The sequence below is a fragment of the Cavia porcellus genome, unplaced genomic scaffold, assembly GCF_034190915.1.
Source record: "Cavia porcellus strain 051 isolate PalLab524CR breed Dunkin Hartley unplaced genomic scaffold, mCavPor4.1 scaffold_16, whole genome shotgun sequence".
NCBI lineage: Eukaryota > Metazoa > Chordata > Mammalia > Rodentia > Caviidae > Cavia > Cavia porcellus.
The window spans coordinates 50,172,316-50,187,547 of NW_026947499.1; the positions used below are offsets into that span (position 1 = coordinate 50,172,316).

Consider the following 15,232-nt stretch of genomic DNA (forward strand, 5'->3'; position numbering starts at 1 on the left):
GACAGTTCTTTATTATGAGAGACCTCCTCACATATCACAGTGTTTACATCTTTCTAGCCAAGTTACTGTAACTGGTAGAAACTCTCCCAATACCTCTACAGGACAAAATGGTTGCTGGTTGAGTGAGACTAGGCTTGGTGCATTTTGATTCTTTTTTTAGTGTAGATATTTTTGTGGAATCCCTATTGCTTATGTTCTTTGCAACTGGGACAGTGCTTCCTTTCTGTCTCAAGTGCCCTTAAATGTAGAACAGTCACATGACTCATGACCCTGTGAGCTCTGATCTCAGATGACCTCTTGTGTAATTTTATAGATGTCATATCAGGATTCCTCACATCCCAAGCAGATGGCTTGTGAAGCATATTGTTTTGTAGCAAGGAATCTTTAAACAAAGTGACTCTATTGTGACTTTGGTGCTGTGGCACAGCAGCATTTAGATTTAGAACATGCCTCCTCTAAGCTATACTGCCTGAAGTCTCTTCTAGCTCTGACTCTGGAGCATGTGTGAATATCTGTACCTATTCAGCAAGTTCAGTCCCTTTTTCACTTGTGCTTATTTTTCCTCTAGAAAATACACTTGTGGATTGTCTTTTGAGAGAGACAATTTTCTTTGGTAAGCGATTGTAGTTTGTATTATTATGGGTTAGTTAGTTGTCTTTGGGATCTGACTCCCCCCAGCTTTCTAGTCTTTTAGCGTTTCTGTGGGAAAGAAGATTATTATAAATGTATTATTAAATTTACTTAAACTCTCCTATGGCCTTAGTGAGAAAAGAAAAGAGTATTTATTGTAGGTACTCACTTAGTTTAATTTTACTTTTTCATGAAACTGGTCTTAAGTACCATTTGCATGTATCTTTCCAGTCACTATATAGCAAACATATTTTACATTTTGTTTATTTCCAGAAAGTGGCAGTATAGCATGGACCCCACCCCCACCCCATACACATATAAGGCCAGTGGTTTCAGTCAGTTTTTCCAGGTTCTAAGGAGGATGTGCATTACCAGTTGCTACAAAGGAAGGCCTAGAGTGGTTGATGGCAGCTCTAGGGGTCTTGACTCATTCCAACAGCAGCAACTCTCTCACCATTTATATTGTGCATGAGTTCTGCTTCATTGAAAGAAAAGACTACTGTTTAAAGGGGGCTGGAGAATCCCTACCTCAGACAAACTAGGATTTGAGACCTAAAGAATGTGTACTGAATTTCCCAAGGTGGTGCTTCCCTGAAACTCGGCTGAACTACAGCTGCTTTTCTGACGGTTCTCTCTGATTACTTTTTAACTTCTCTCCATCTTGTTTTTTTTAAAGGTAGTGATACAGTTTTCAGTATTTTTTTTTTAAGGAACCTTCAAAAATTATAGAGTCTAGCCAAATCTAAAACATATAAACTGGCCCATCTATGAATGTGCTTTTTTTATGCAAATTAACTGATATCACAAGGTTCATTCTTTGCCTCTTTTTTCAAGGATTTTTAAAAAGCTTTTGTACAAAACTTTTTGTATCCGAATGTTTTGTTCCATCTTCTAAATGGGCTTTTTTCCTGTTTGATCTCTCTGCCTAGTCTTACTGCGTAGTATTGTGATCTGATTTTGTTAACCTGTCATCTTTCAAACTGATAAATATATTTTCTTTCATCTCTTCTATCTTTCCTTTCTATTTTCATCTTTTTTTGCTCAGTTTTATTAGTGTATGTTTTCCATACACAGTGAATACATTCGTTATAGAGGGGTTGGTACCTATACATATTGCATCTTGATCTTTTTTATCTTCCCCACCCCCCCCTCCTATCTCCATGCCCAGATCTGCTTCCCATCCTTGTAAAGAACCAACTCTTTGAGTCATAGTCATCTTTTAATTACTTATTCATTTCATCTTCCTTATTCTTTCCCTCTCATCCTTTTCCCATGCCCTTTGAAATACTATTTACCACTCCAAAGACGGTATCTGGAGGTATTTTCTTATTTTATTAACTTTGCTTTTTAGTCATAAATTATATGAAAGATATTTTAATTGTATAGTAAAAACTCGTTAAGTTCAAAAAGTTGTTGGTTCTGAGTTACTGCATTCACTTTATGCCTCCATTTCTGTCTTTTTTTTCTTTCAGTTTGCTAGGAAGAGGCTCAATGTTTGTGTTTTCACCAGATCAGTTTCAGAGACTGCTTAAAATTAATCCTGATTGGAAAACCCATAGACTTCTTGATTTAGGTGCTGGAGATGGAGAAGTCACAAAAATCATGAGCCCTCATTTTGAAGAAATCTATGCCACTGAGCTTTCTGAAACTATGATATGGCAGCTTCAGAAGAAGAAATACAGGTACAGTTTTTAGATATGCTTTAGAATATATTTCTTGGTTTTAGATATATTTTTTTCTGAAGGTATATTACTTAAAAGATATGAATCAAAAACAGTTTTCTAAGGTTAGAATTAAAAAAAAACCAACATGCTGGGCATGGTGGCACATACCTGTGATCCTGGCACTTAAGAGGCTGAGGCAAGAGAATTACAAGTTTAAGGCTAGCTTGCAAGACCCTGTCTCAAAAAACTACAGACAAACAAAAAACAATACCTCCCACAATACCAAAACAAAAAGAATTAAAATTTTTTTATATACATATAATTGGAAGTGTAGAAAGCAGTAATCTTTCTGAAGCAGTGTTTTTCTGCAGCAGGATAGATAGTACTATAAGAAGGAAAAAGATAAAGTAAGAAGGGACTTACATAGGTGTGAGTTTGAGCTAAGTGGTTCCTAAGGTCCTCTTTTTCTCTATTAGTCTGACTCAGTGCAGGTCCTGTTGGGTCTGTGTAATGATGATTGAAATATAGTCCTTCCATTAGAAATTAATTCACTATTTTAAACTTTGACCTTTGCTTTAACAATGGCTTAAGTTATTCTGAATTCCGAATCAACCTGTCTTTATATTTCCACTTAAAAAATATTAGTGCTTTGAAGTTAATCTGGGGAGGAAGGTTTTAATATTTTCTATAATTTTTTATTTTAACAAAAAGGTCTTGAAGATGTAAGTATACAGATTGTCCTTCATACTCAGCCTTCTAGGTTGGAAGGGTTTTATTCAGCATGATTGTCAAGCTTTTTTCCTTATCCTAACTAGGGAGAGCATCGTTTATCTGAAATAACATGCTAGGAGAGTTTCCAAGTTAGAATTTCTACTCTACCAGCAAGGTATAATGTGAATTGAACACTTCACTTCTGTCATTTTTTCAAAGCAAAATTCTAAAAGTTTGTTAGGATTTCTGGGCTAATATCTAATTTGAGTGGGAGTGAGTCATCAATATATTTCAAGTTTTATTGGGTATTTGTTGATTCATCCTTCACAAAATAGGGAATGCCATAAAAAAAACCCAATTATTTATTTTGGACCTGATTCTGACTGACAGTGGAAACTTGGTCATGTAAAGTTGATTAAAATTTAGAGGAAGATAGATTTTTTTTCTCATGGATCTCACCTAATTCATCAAGAACAAGCTGAGCATAGTGGTGTGCGCCTATAATCCCAGCACTTGAGAGGCTGAGTCAGGAGGATTATTGTAAGTTTCAGGCCAGCCTGGGCTACATAAAGAAACAAGGCCACCCTGTACTATCTAGTAAGACCCTGGCTCAAAAAACCCAAACCAAACCAAACCAAACCAAACCAAGAGAATTATAATATGGACACTACCTGCCAAGTTTCATAGAGTTTGTTAGACTTACTTGTTAGAGGCCTTAGTTTTATAAAATGTAGATTGAAAAGAAAATGCAGCTGAGCAACTTGTGTTCCTTTTTTACTGTGCAGAAGTGGTATATGCTAATGAGTTTTTCAAAACAGCCCTCAAGTTTGCAGGATTTTCTAAAATGTCTATTGTATTTGTTGTGCATTATTAAAGACATGTTTACCAAAGATACCTTTTCATGTGTCCATTTTTACCCATCTGTATCATAATATGCTTCACCTACCACATTCTGATTGATATAAACAAACAGTAAGTGATTTATAGAATTGTCTTACTGGCATAGCTAAGACTTGATAGAAAATAGTAATCTCCTTTCTGTAGATTAAAAGCAATGCAAAGAGTGAAAAATTGTGTGAATTTTTTTAAAGCCATGTTCTTCATAGTTTTACTAGGTTGACCTGTGCTGTATTTTTTCTGCATCTATTAATATGCAGAACTATCAGAGTATGAAATAGTTTTTGTCTCCTGGGAACAGATGTGCTTAAAAAGTTTTAGGTTATAAATGTAAATTATACCAGCTTATTCTTAGGTATAGGAAGATGTCTATGGATAGAAAATAATTTGTATATAGATAAAATGGAAAATATTAAAGAAATATATTTGCTATTTTTCTCTTGTCTGGTTTTTGTATTACTGAAAATATAAATTATTAATAAAGATTTTGAGTTTACTTTGATTTAAAGACAAAATTAGTCTTTATTAACATCTCACTTATTTTAAAAGATGTCATTAAAGGAAGAAATAGTAATAAATTTCTTTCTGATATTTTCCAGAGTGCTTGGTATCAATGAATGGCAGAATACAGGGTTCCAATATGATGTCATCAGCTGCTTGAATTTGCTGGACCGCTGTGATCAGCCCCTGACTTTGTTAAAAGATATCAGAAGTGTCTTGGAGCCAACTCGAGGCAGGGTCATCCTTGCCCTGGTCCTGCCTTTTCATCCCTATGTGGAAAACGGTAAGTGTGGTCAGGCCAACTCTTACCTAGGATGGCTGTTTATTGGTATTTGTGATTTTATGTTGTATATGGTTAAACATTGTCTAGTATTTCTTTTTTTTTTCTCTCTTATTCATTCTTTCTTTTGGTTTTGAGACATGGTATCACTGTGTAGTTCAGGCTGTAACTCACTATGTAGCTGGTCTCAAATTCTTAGCAATCTTCCTACCTCAGCCTCCTGAGTGCTGGGATTACAGGTGTATGCCACCACACCTGGCCTGCCACAGCCTCTAATTTTGAGATAATATAGTTATCTCATGTAAAATACCACCATGTTTAATGTTCATCTTACTGTGGATTTTAGTGTTTCCCTTGTAGTGCTAATAATATTGTTGAGTCTGCCTGCTTGCATCTGTAGTCTCTGTAGTCTCTGGTTTTAAATGGAGCTTGCCCTGGTTATTTATTGGTGTATAAGTCAAGCAAAAAAATGATGGCCTTTAATTTGCTCTTATGTATATGTAATGTCATGGCTATTTTGTTTTTTACATTTTGCACTTTCTGTCCCAGACTGTAAAATCATAAATGTAGGTATCAGTTTTTCTTTTTTGAAGATCATTCATATACTAGCACGTATCATTTCGTGTAACATTTGCTTTTTTTATTTCATGCTGTTGCTCTTCAGTATTATTAAATAAATGTATTAGAAGAAATGGGTTGATTTAATATACTTCAGATTTATTATGATTTCTGTCATTTAATGTAGCAGTATCACATTAATTTATAGTTTTAGCTTGTATAGTCTGTGTTTCATGTCATCTTGAAAGTTATGCCTTTAAGTCTCTCTTTTGCAATTTTATTAGTTAATGTATGTTAATATAAAGTGATTTATTATGTCTTACATGTTAATATTTTTAAATCTTTAGTTTTTCTATTTTATTGCCAGATCAGCATGGATTTAAAAATTAATAGCTTGCAGACATTTTAAAGAAATCCTTTGCTATTTTGCAAATGTCTCATTGTAATTAAGTATCAGGAAAGTCTGTATTGTAAGGAATAATGCTCACATTTTTTATAGACTGGAGTTCTATATGTTGATGTTACCACTTGTGTGTTAATTTCTTTGTACTTACTTTTTCCCCCTGATGGTTCCTAGTCTTTTCAGAGTTAATACTTGTCTTAATATTTACCAAATGAGTTTCAGATTTGTGTTGGTGGTGGGGAAAACAAAACTTTTTAATGTGGGGGAGATAGAGCAGAGAATAGGTAAAACAAATACCCTTTCTCCCATCATGGTTATCTACTTTTACAGTCCTGTTTTAATGGTTTTCATAATAAAGAGAAAGCTCCTTTAACTATGAGTGCCCATATAGTTATGTATCTGTTATATAGTGAAAAAAAAATCTGGTAAATGTCTTCCTTGGTAATTCAGTGACCTGAGCTTATTTCAGTGCTCTTCCCTGTGTAATTAATCCTCAGCTCCATTTCTCTGTGTTGTGCTCAGGAGTCATCAAGTTGTAGGACCTGGTTTCTTGTGTATGGTAGGACTTTATTGCTACTTCCTAGAATAGCAGGAGGTGGACAAGCAGGAGGAAGAAACATCAATCTCACCACAAACTTTATTTTTTTGTTTCTGACACTAAAAATGTAGAGGAAGTGAAACTGGACAAGAGGGCAGTCTCCACTAAGAATTGAAAACAGGCTCCTAAAAAAAAAAAAAAAAAGAAAGAAAAAAAGAAAACAGGCTCCTTCATTGTGGATATACAGAACTGCCTGTGGAGTCTTAGGAGTCCGACATGAAACACATTACAAACTTGAGACAAGAAGCCTTGTTGCTATGGGTGACCTTTAGTGACCTATACATTTTGCAGATTGCTCTACAGCACTCTTATCAGGGCTTCCATTCTCCAAGTACCTAATTAGATCCTGGTGATTTCCATGTGAAACTGTGAGGGCTGGGCAGTGCCAAGTGGTCTTGCTATGTGAGTACATGAATATAGTGCTGGATTACTGTAAGGATATCTGAATGTGCTTTGCCTGCTTGGCTCAAAATACTTTTAAACAAAAGGCAGTTGTAGGTGAAATGATTGCTTGTATAATTTTTTAGGTATATATTTTGAAGTTGAACCATGGCAATTTTGTTATTTCTATTAGCTTAGAGGGAAAAAAAGCAGATATCTTTCTGATTCAGTTTGTATGGTTTGCTGATCCAGTACTGTTTAGGTTGGTTAAATTTAGTGAGTATTGTTTTAAATACTAAGATAGAAAAATATGTAATCAAGAAAAGAATTATATTATAAAAATGGAAATTCAAATTGTGTCAAAATTATAATTTTTATACAAAATAATTTATGGTAAAAATAGTTGAAACAGCTTGCCAGAGGATATACAATAAAAGGTTTCCCATCTACTCCTTGAACTCACAATGTAACCCAGGCTGGTCTATAACTCAGCCTCCTGAGTGTTTGCATTATAGGCCTGAGCTACCATGTCTGACTTGGGGTACATGATAATAAGTCCTTTAGTTGCCTTTTTTCACTTAAATTTTGTTTAGGAATTTTCCTTACCATTACGTATGTTTCTACATCATTGTCTGGATATCATGTATCGTGTGTTGGAGCTGGCTCAAATTGGCTCATGGATCATGATTATTTTATTAGTAGAAGTATAATGAACTAGTTGTTAAATGTGGTTGCTGCTGCAGTTGACCATGGTGGTAGTATTTACACCATAGGATTTGACAAACATTACAAATAGTCTTGTTTTCCAAGTTGCTTGTTGAATATTTGCCAGTGTACTGCTAGATGCATGGGGAGAAGGATGTACTTTTAAATACCAGTAGTTTGTTTTGTAATATTAAAAAACATGTCTCTGATTTTAATGAAAATGTTGCTGCTTTAGAGATGATGGTTTGAAAGCCAGGCATGGTGGTTCACACCTGTAATCCCAGCATTTGGGAGGCTGAGGTAGGAGGATCATTGACAGTTTAAGACCAGTTTGGGCTACAAAGTGAGCTCAAGACCACCCTGAACTGCATACCTTGCTTTAAAAACAAAACAAAAAAAATGATAGTTTGAGATCACTGTGGTTTGGTTCACACTTTTTTTTTGTCTTTTTGAGAGAAAGTCACCCTATGTAGTTGAGGTTGGCCTTGAACTCACTATGTACTTCAGGCTGGTCTTGAACTTTCAGAGATCCTCCTGCCTCAGACTCTCAAGTGTGGGATTATAGGCAGGCATCATCATGCTTGGCTAGTTAATACATTTTTAAAAATTGCATTTATTAGGAGTTTAAAAATTAGCAGTCAATATTGAATTTTGTTACCTAAGTTTTTTTTTTATTATTTAAAGAGAAAGAAACAAAACAAAAAAGAGAGAAAAAAAAAAGGATAGAAATAATACAGAATTATAGAAAAATAAACAGTAAGAAATCACTAGTTGATAAGTTACATATTGTCATCTTAAAAATAGTTGTTCAGGTTACAAAATGAAAGCATACAAAGTGACATTCAAATAGTGACACTGCCAACAGTTCTGCTCAGTGATCCAACAAAAACTTAGTAATATGGTTATCAGTCCTACACACTTGTTTCTTACCTTAGGGTAAGAGTAAACATATCAAAACAGAACAAAACAGTTCATAAACAATTTAAAGGAATACAGATTTCAAAGCAAGTCCACTGGAGATCTTCACTGTCTATCTTATTGTCTCTAGTTTTCTTCCAAATAGTTGTCCCCATCTTCACACACATTGAATACATATTGCATAATATAGAACTAATCAAAACATTACAGGATGATGAAGGCTTTTTAGGTCTTCAAGACCTGACATTGGGTAAGTCAATAATGACTACCATAATGTCTCTCATTCTCTTCATAGTAGCTGTCCTTATCTTTACGTATGCTGAAATTGAACTTAAGAGACTAGACTAATATTACTCTGAACAGTGAATAATAGAATTGCTAGATTTTATAGCATAATGTTACAGAATTAGCATTGGGTTTCTTAGTGTCTCTTCTTCTTCAGAGTATCTATTCCTGTAAATAGTTTAAAAAATTCCTTCCATGTGTGAATTTCTACATGTATATCTATCCTCTCTGTATTATAGGGAAAAACAGATCATAACAAGACAACAAAACAAATTCCTAGAAAAACATGCAATGAAAAAGACACATAAGACCACAATATTAAGTGATCTACCATAGTTACTATGCTTTCTTTTGTTATTTTCAATAGATTTGTCCACATCATCAGGTTTAATACAGTTAAGCACAGTATTACATAGCTATTTTTATAAAAACACAACTTTGAAGACATTGTAGGACTTGAAAGTGGTTAATAATCAAAACCGGTATGGATATCTTTTACATCTTGTCATCGTCAGAGTAGTTGAATCTACTTTTAGACTTGATACTATCAAGCAAGCATACCAAATTCGAATAAAATCAGCCAAGGCAAAACTGCGGTCTAAGAAACCAGATTCAAATAAGATGAGTCATAGTAAGACAACGTAAGTAATACAGGGTTTCAGTTTAAGTTAATAGGAAATTAAGGATAGTTACCATTGGTATAACCTGCTATTTTTGGATTAGATGTCTGTGCCCTCAAATCTGATATGAGTAGACAGACTGGAACAAAATAAAATCAAACTAAACAGAGCGATAATACTACTATGACTTTGAAATCCTGATACACAATTAACAATGGCCTCTGCCTTCCTTTTTTAGGCTGTTTTTCATCTTCCCTCTTCTCAGGATGCTTTGTATATTTTGGGTCCCACTAGCCCCTTCAGCTTTTAGATTAGGAGGCCAGCCTGTTGTCTATCTGAGTATTGCTGAACCTTTTTACCCCAGAGCTTGATCTTGAGCTGTACTCCTTTACATACTAAAGTCATAGGGTTTTCCTTCCTTCCAGCTGTGTAGTTCTACACTGCCCCAAAGTGTCATAGCTTTCCAGTCTATCTGCGGCTGCTGAATGAGTTGTCCCTATTTCTCTCTGGTTTTCTGTTACATATAGCTTTGCTTTCTCATCTTTGACTTTCAGTTTATTAACCCTCTTTCGGGTTGAGTGTATTTCCTATTCAGAGCATCTTGATGGAGCCTGCCTCCTAATCCACTCTGCCTGTTTTTTTTTTTTTTTTTATTTTAGTGTATCAAGGCTATCTATATATTAAAGATTATAGCTTACCATCTCTGCCTCATGTCTGCTATTCTATTTTACTGCTATAATTTGTCCACTTTGCTCCTTCATTCCACTGTCTGCCCCGTTCATTGAGGCCTCTCTGCCATGTTGTTGGAATCTTGGTATTTTTTCCTCTCTCTCTCTGGAATGTCCTTTAGTATTTTTTGTAGGGTTGGGTTGGTGGCCATGAACTCCCACAGTTCCTCCTTGTCTTGGAAACATCTTATTTCTCCATTAATTTTGAGAGAGAGTTTTCCTGGGTACATCAGTCTTGGTTGCAGATTATTTTCTTTCAGGATTTGGACTATTTCTCCCCAGGCTCTTCTCAATTTGAGAGTTTGTGTTGATAAGTCTGTTGTTATTTTGATAATTTTTCCATTGTAGGTAATCTGCTTCTTTTCCCTGGCTGCTTTTAGTATTCTGTCCTTTTGGTGGATTTCTGGAATCTTGCTTATTATATGTCTGGGTGTAGATCTGTTTTGGTTGTAGGGGGATGGAATTCTGTAGGGCTCATTTATCTGGATATCATTTCTTTTTCTTATGCTTGAGAAGTTTTCCTTTATTATATCTGTGAATAGTTTTTGTAGTTTATTTTTGGTTACTCCTGCTTCTTTACTCACATGCTTTATTCCTAAGTTATGTATCCTTTTGTCATCTTCTAGCCTTTGAATTGTTTCTTTCTGGTTCCTCGTTATTTTTAAGAGATCTTTTCTTTTGTGATCATATATCATAAATCTCTCTTCAAGTTTCAAAAGGCTAACTTTAGTTTCTGTCAAGGTGTTTTGCCAGTTTTCAATGAAGTTTTTAGTTTCCTGGTAATCTCTTTGGATCTGTTTCATGTATTCTAGGTTACATTTAAATTCTTCATCAAAGGTTTCTCTTTCTTTTCTGATTTCCTCTGTTCTTCCATCTGTGTTCTCTTGTGAGAGGCTTATTTCTTTAATTAATCTTTTTATATCTTGCCTCACTTGGATCAGAAGTACAGTTTTAAATTCATCTATGAGGTCATGAAGGTATTTCTTTATGTCTGCTGATGCTGTGTCTAGTATTGGATGGTTAGTGTGATAACTCGGACCCTGGAATAAAACCTAAGGAAGCAAGAAATTAAAATTTAGGGAGCAAAGGCTTTATTTTAGGCCAGGCCTGGTGACACAGCCTCCAGGAGCCAATTTGGAGACTGCACACCTGACAGCTAAAAGTCAGGGCTTTTATCTTTAAAATCCACAAACAGCTGCTGGTCACACAATGTAAGGAGGGGGGTGGGGTGTGTTACACTACAAAACAGAAAGGGCGATTACACGTCTTGGGAAGAGCAAGATCAGGTAAGGGTTGTGCTAACAAGCAAGTCTTCCTGCATACAAGCAAGTTTAGATAAGAAGAAATCTTGTTTTCCTTAGCGAAGAATAGAGAAGTCTAACAGCAATTAACAACCTTAGTTACTTTACTTTAGCACCACATCTGTTATTTGTAGAGGGAAACAATGATTAACATATCAATTAGGTAAGATTTTACCATTCTTTACAGAGGAGAGCATTGATTAACATATCAATTAGGTCATCCAGAGGGGGAAGGGAAAAACACATATACAGTAAGGCCAAGTTAAGGTTATTGTTACAGGTATTGCTATGATACAAATATAACGAAGCTATTTTTCTAGAGTACAATAGTTAGTGCACTGGTTCTCTTCTGTATTTACTTCTTTTGGGCTTATTTTCCCAGGTTCGGCAGCTGGAGATTTTTTTTTAATTTTCATTTCTTGTCATGTTTCTGGTTTCTTTCAGACTGTTGCATCCTGGGGGTCTCTGGTCCTCTCCGTATTGCTTAGGGTCTTTCTGAAGTGTGCTGACTGGGGTTTTGCTGCCCTCCTCAATTTGCTGTTATCTGAGGTATATGCAGGGATGCAGGGACGGTGCAGGCTAGCCCTGAGCCTCTGAGCCAGTCAATCCGCAAGTTAGGCTGTACCTTGTGGATGTCACAGAGTCACGACAATTTTGTACTTGCTTATTGAGTCCCAACCAGAGGCATAGCTCAGCCCCAGCAGACCCCACCAGTTCTATTTGCACCAGGGGTGGCTGACTGGTGTCACTGCGGCACCAGGCTCTGCCCAACTCCAAGATTTTCTCCACCAGTCCTCTCAGTGTCAGGGGTGGCTGACTGACGCCACCATGGTGCTGGGCTCTGCCCAATTCCAAGATGTCCTCCACCCAGCAACAGCAGCCGCAGGACCCAGTCCCTAGCACTCACCGGAAATCAATGCAGTTCTTCCTCTTGGGTCCACTGCATACTGCCCTGTGTATCTTCACTGCACTCCCAGCACAGAGTGCATTGGTCAGAAAACTTCGTGGTGCCTGGAGCTTCGGAGTCCAGGTGTATGGTCTTCTCACAGTCTCCTCCGGCGCAACCAGGTGGCTCTGGCTGCTTCACGGGGCCCCAGGTCCCAATTTCCAGCTCTCACCGGGAGCCAATATAGCTCTTACCCTTGGATCCACTGCTGGTTAAGGGCCTGGGATTCGCGGACTCCCATTATCAGCAGCTGTGGTCTCAGTGCAGCGCAACTTTGGATCCTCTGGGCGCACCTAGTACAGCGTGGGACGGGTCCCAGTGAACGTGTCGAATTTCAGCTCTCCACCTGCGCTTTTCCTTCCTTTTCCTAGTTTTATTTTTCCCTTCCGTTACCGCCTTGGTTAATAAGAATTGTTATTCAATCCTCTGGCCCTCTACATGTTGTCATATTCTAGCATCTGATTTGATTTCTCTGCAGAGACTCTCCGTCCAGCCCCCTAGCAAGCCATCATGTTTTCTCCTCTGTTATCTAAGTTTTTGACATCTATAGAAATGGTTGTATACTTTTTCCTTTTGTCTTCTAGTACTCTTGATATTTCTGGATTTGGTGATTCTCTTTTCTTAACGCACTGTTAGAACCTATTTATAAAAGTTCTAAATAAGAATGGAAGCATTAATATTATTGATAAATGATAGTTGATGGCTGATCTTGTTTTTTAGGAGGTATTATCTTTGCTTTGATATTAGTGTTCTGCTGACTTGATGAAAAATAATTGGGAATGTTAAATTGCATTCTTTACTCTGAAAATTTGATAGACTTCTCCTGTGAAAGAATGCAGTTTATCATTCCCATTTCGGTCCCTGCTTGTGGAGATGTTTAGTCTTTTGGTGGTTCTTTTCTCCCAAGGTTACTGGTCCAACTAAATTAGACATACGTAGTTTGAAGTTCTCATTAAGCTGAGTAGAAATAAGCTGGTCTCTGGAAGGATCATTTCATGCAGAGAACTTGAGCTTTGAGGACTGACCCATTTGGGTTTGAAATATGGGTTACCTGGACCTCTCATTAATCTTAGAGATTCATCTGCAGAAAGGGGCAACCTTTGCAATTTATTGTGAGCATTAAATAATCCAGTGTATAGACAGTGTCAAACCTTGTGTCTTATTACTGATATTTGACGAATGTTAGATGTATTTCATTCTATCCTATCCTCTAATTTTGTTTTTACTCATGACTTTGATTGTACTTGTTTCCAGTTCTTTCAGTATTAACATCTTTCAGTCTGCCAGAACTCTTGACAACAGTAATCAGAATTTGAAATCTTCCTATTGTACTTTAACTGTCTCATAATGTGTTTTCCAGTGGTTTGTGTGACTTGATGCCTCAGAGACATAGGTAGCTGTATGCCTGTTCTGTTCCGTTTCCTGTGCTTCTACTTTTTCCCTTTTTTCTCCCTTCCCCTCCCCCTTCCCTCTCCCTCTCCCTCTTCCCCTTTCCTTCCTTCCTTCCTTCCTTCCTTCCTTCCTTCCTTCCTTCCTTCCTTCCTTCCTTCTCTTTCTCTCTTTCTCTTGCTTTCTTGCTTTCCCCTATCTCTGTTTTCCAAATTCCCATTCAGATTCTTTCAAGCCTTATACCATACAACAAAGAAGGCACTTGTTTTGAAAATCTTGTTAATATCTTCTAGCATATGATTAGATAGGGATATAGACACATGAATACTTCTCAGTTTGTTTGTTTCCCTCTTGTTGGGAACCCTCACCCTCACCCTCACACTATTGTGATGGAATTAGGAATTGAGGGCTTTTGGGAAGTAACTGGGATGAGATGGGGTCATGAGGGCAGGGCCTCATATATAGGATTGTGCCCTTATTGGAAACCTAAGAGATTTTGATTCTCTGCTCTCTACCTGTAAGAATATAAGAAATGAGCAGTATGCAACTTTTAAGAGTGTTCTTCCTAGAATTCAACCATGCAGCACCCTGATTGCAGACTTCCAGCCTACAGAACTGAGAAACAAATTTCTGATGTTTATAGTAAGGCAGTCAGCCTATGGAAATTTGTTATAGCAGCCCAGACTGACTAAGGCAGATCATTTCAGTGTTATTGGCATGGGAAACTCAAATCTTAACAGGAAGCTATAGTTTAATCCTTTCCAGTGAAAATTCATTTGGATGCTCATATAGCAAGAAAATTAATGTTATTGGATCCAATGAATAGCCTTTGTGGAGAGAGATCAGAGCTGAAGCCTAGGAATGAAGTATGCTACATATTTCAGTTGAAATTCTAAAGGAATATTTTTTATATGAATGTTGTGCAGTTCCTTTCATGTAAAGACAGTTGAGGGCCTCCTTTGTTCAGAGTAGTACTCACTAGTGGAAATACAATGATAAGTTAGAATTGCATTTCTAGTTTTAAAACACAAAGTAGTACAGAAAAATAGATGTGACAGGCAATGGTAGCATAATGTGTTAACTATGATAAAAGTACTGTGGATTACACAAGGAAAGTTCCATTAAGTTTGGAGTAGTTAAGAAGGATTTCATGTTGGAGGTAACACCGAGATGTGTTTTTGGCTTATTTTGCTTTTTCAATGGTAGGGGTCCAACATAGGGCCTCGTGTGTGCTTATTGAGCTGAGTTTGAAGGCTTTTATACATTTTAAGGAAAACAGCATATGAAAAAATATGAAGGTGTGAATGTGGTATGACTGGGATAGCCTACTCAAGCATAATGTGCAAAAAAGGTCTTGCATAATAGTATAGCACCCAGTATACATTGTTGGCTACATGAACGAATCAGAATAAATAGTATACATACATCAGGTTCTTCTGTTTTTGACACGGGGGAACAGAACTCCTTTGTTTGGGAAAGTGTATTCTAAACATCAGTTTAAAAGTCGACCTTGGAAACACAGTCTTGGCTTACATTGGGAAAGGCATAGCTAGAATTCAGTATAGGGGGCTGGCGATATGGCTCAGTGGCAGTGTCTGTCTGGTAAGTGTGAGGTCCTGAGTTTGATTTCTGGTTCGAAAAAAAATCTAACATGAATTCCTAAGGTTTTTGCCTCCTGGTTACTTTATCCTGGGGATAACTCCTGATGAGTTAGTTA

The 15,232-nt window shown here is 36.7% G+C and overlaps 1 protein-coding gene across 5 annotated transcripts in view; it reads left to right on the forward strand.

The window, feature by feature from the left end:
- Mettl9 (methyltransferase 9, His-X-His N1(pi)-histidine) overlaps nucleotides 1-15,232 on the forward strand; it is a 44,072-nt gene that overhangs the window by 14,252 nt on the left and 14,588 nt on the right. For 3 of the 5 annotated variants that reach the window (XM_003477811.5, XM_005007533.4, XM_063226654.1), the window contains 2 exons: nucleotides 2,103-2,312; nucleotides 4,502-4,686. The exons of 1 other annotated variant lie outside the window; for it this stretch is intronic. In XM_003477811.5, coding sequence (XP_003477859.2) covers nucleotides 2,103-2,312; nucleotides 4,502-4,686 — 395 coding nt within the window. The remainder of the gene's footprint in view (nucleotides 1-2,102; nucleotides 2,313-4,501; nucleotides 4,687-15,232) is intronic. One more of the 5 variants, XM_063226655.1, reaches the window with a different exon arrangement.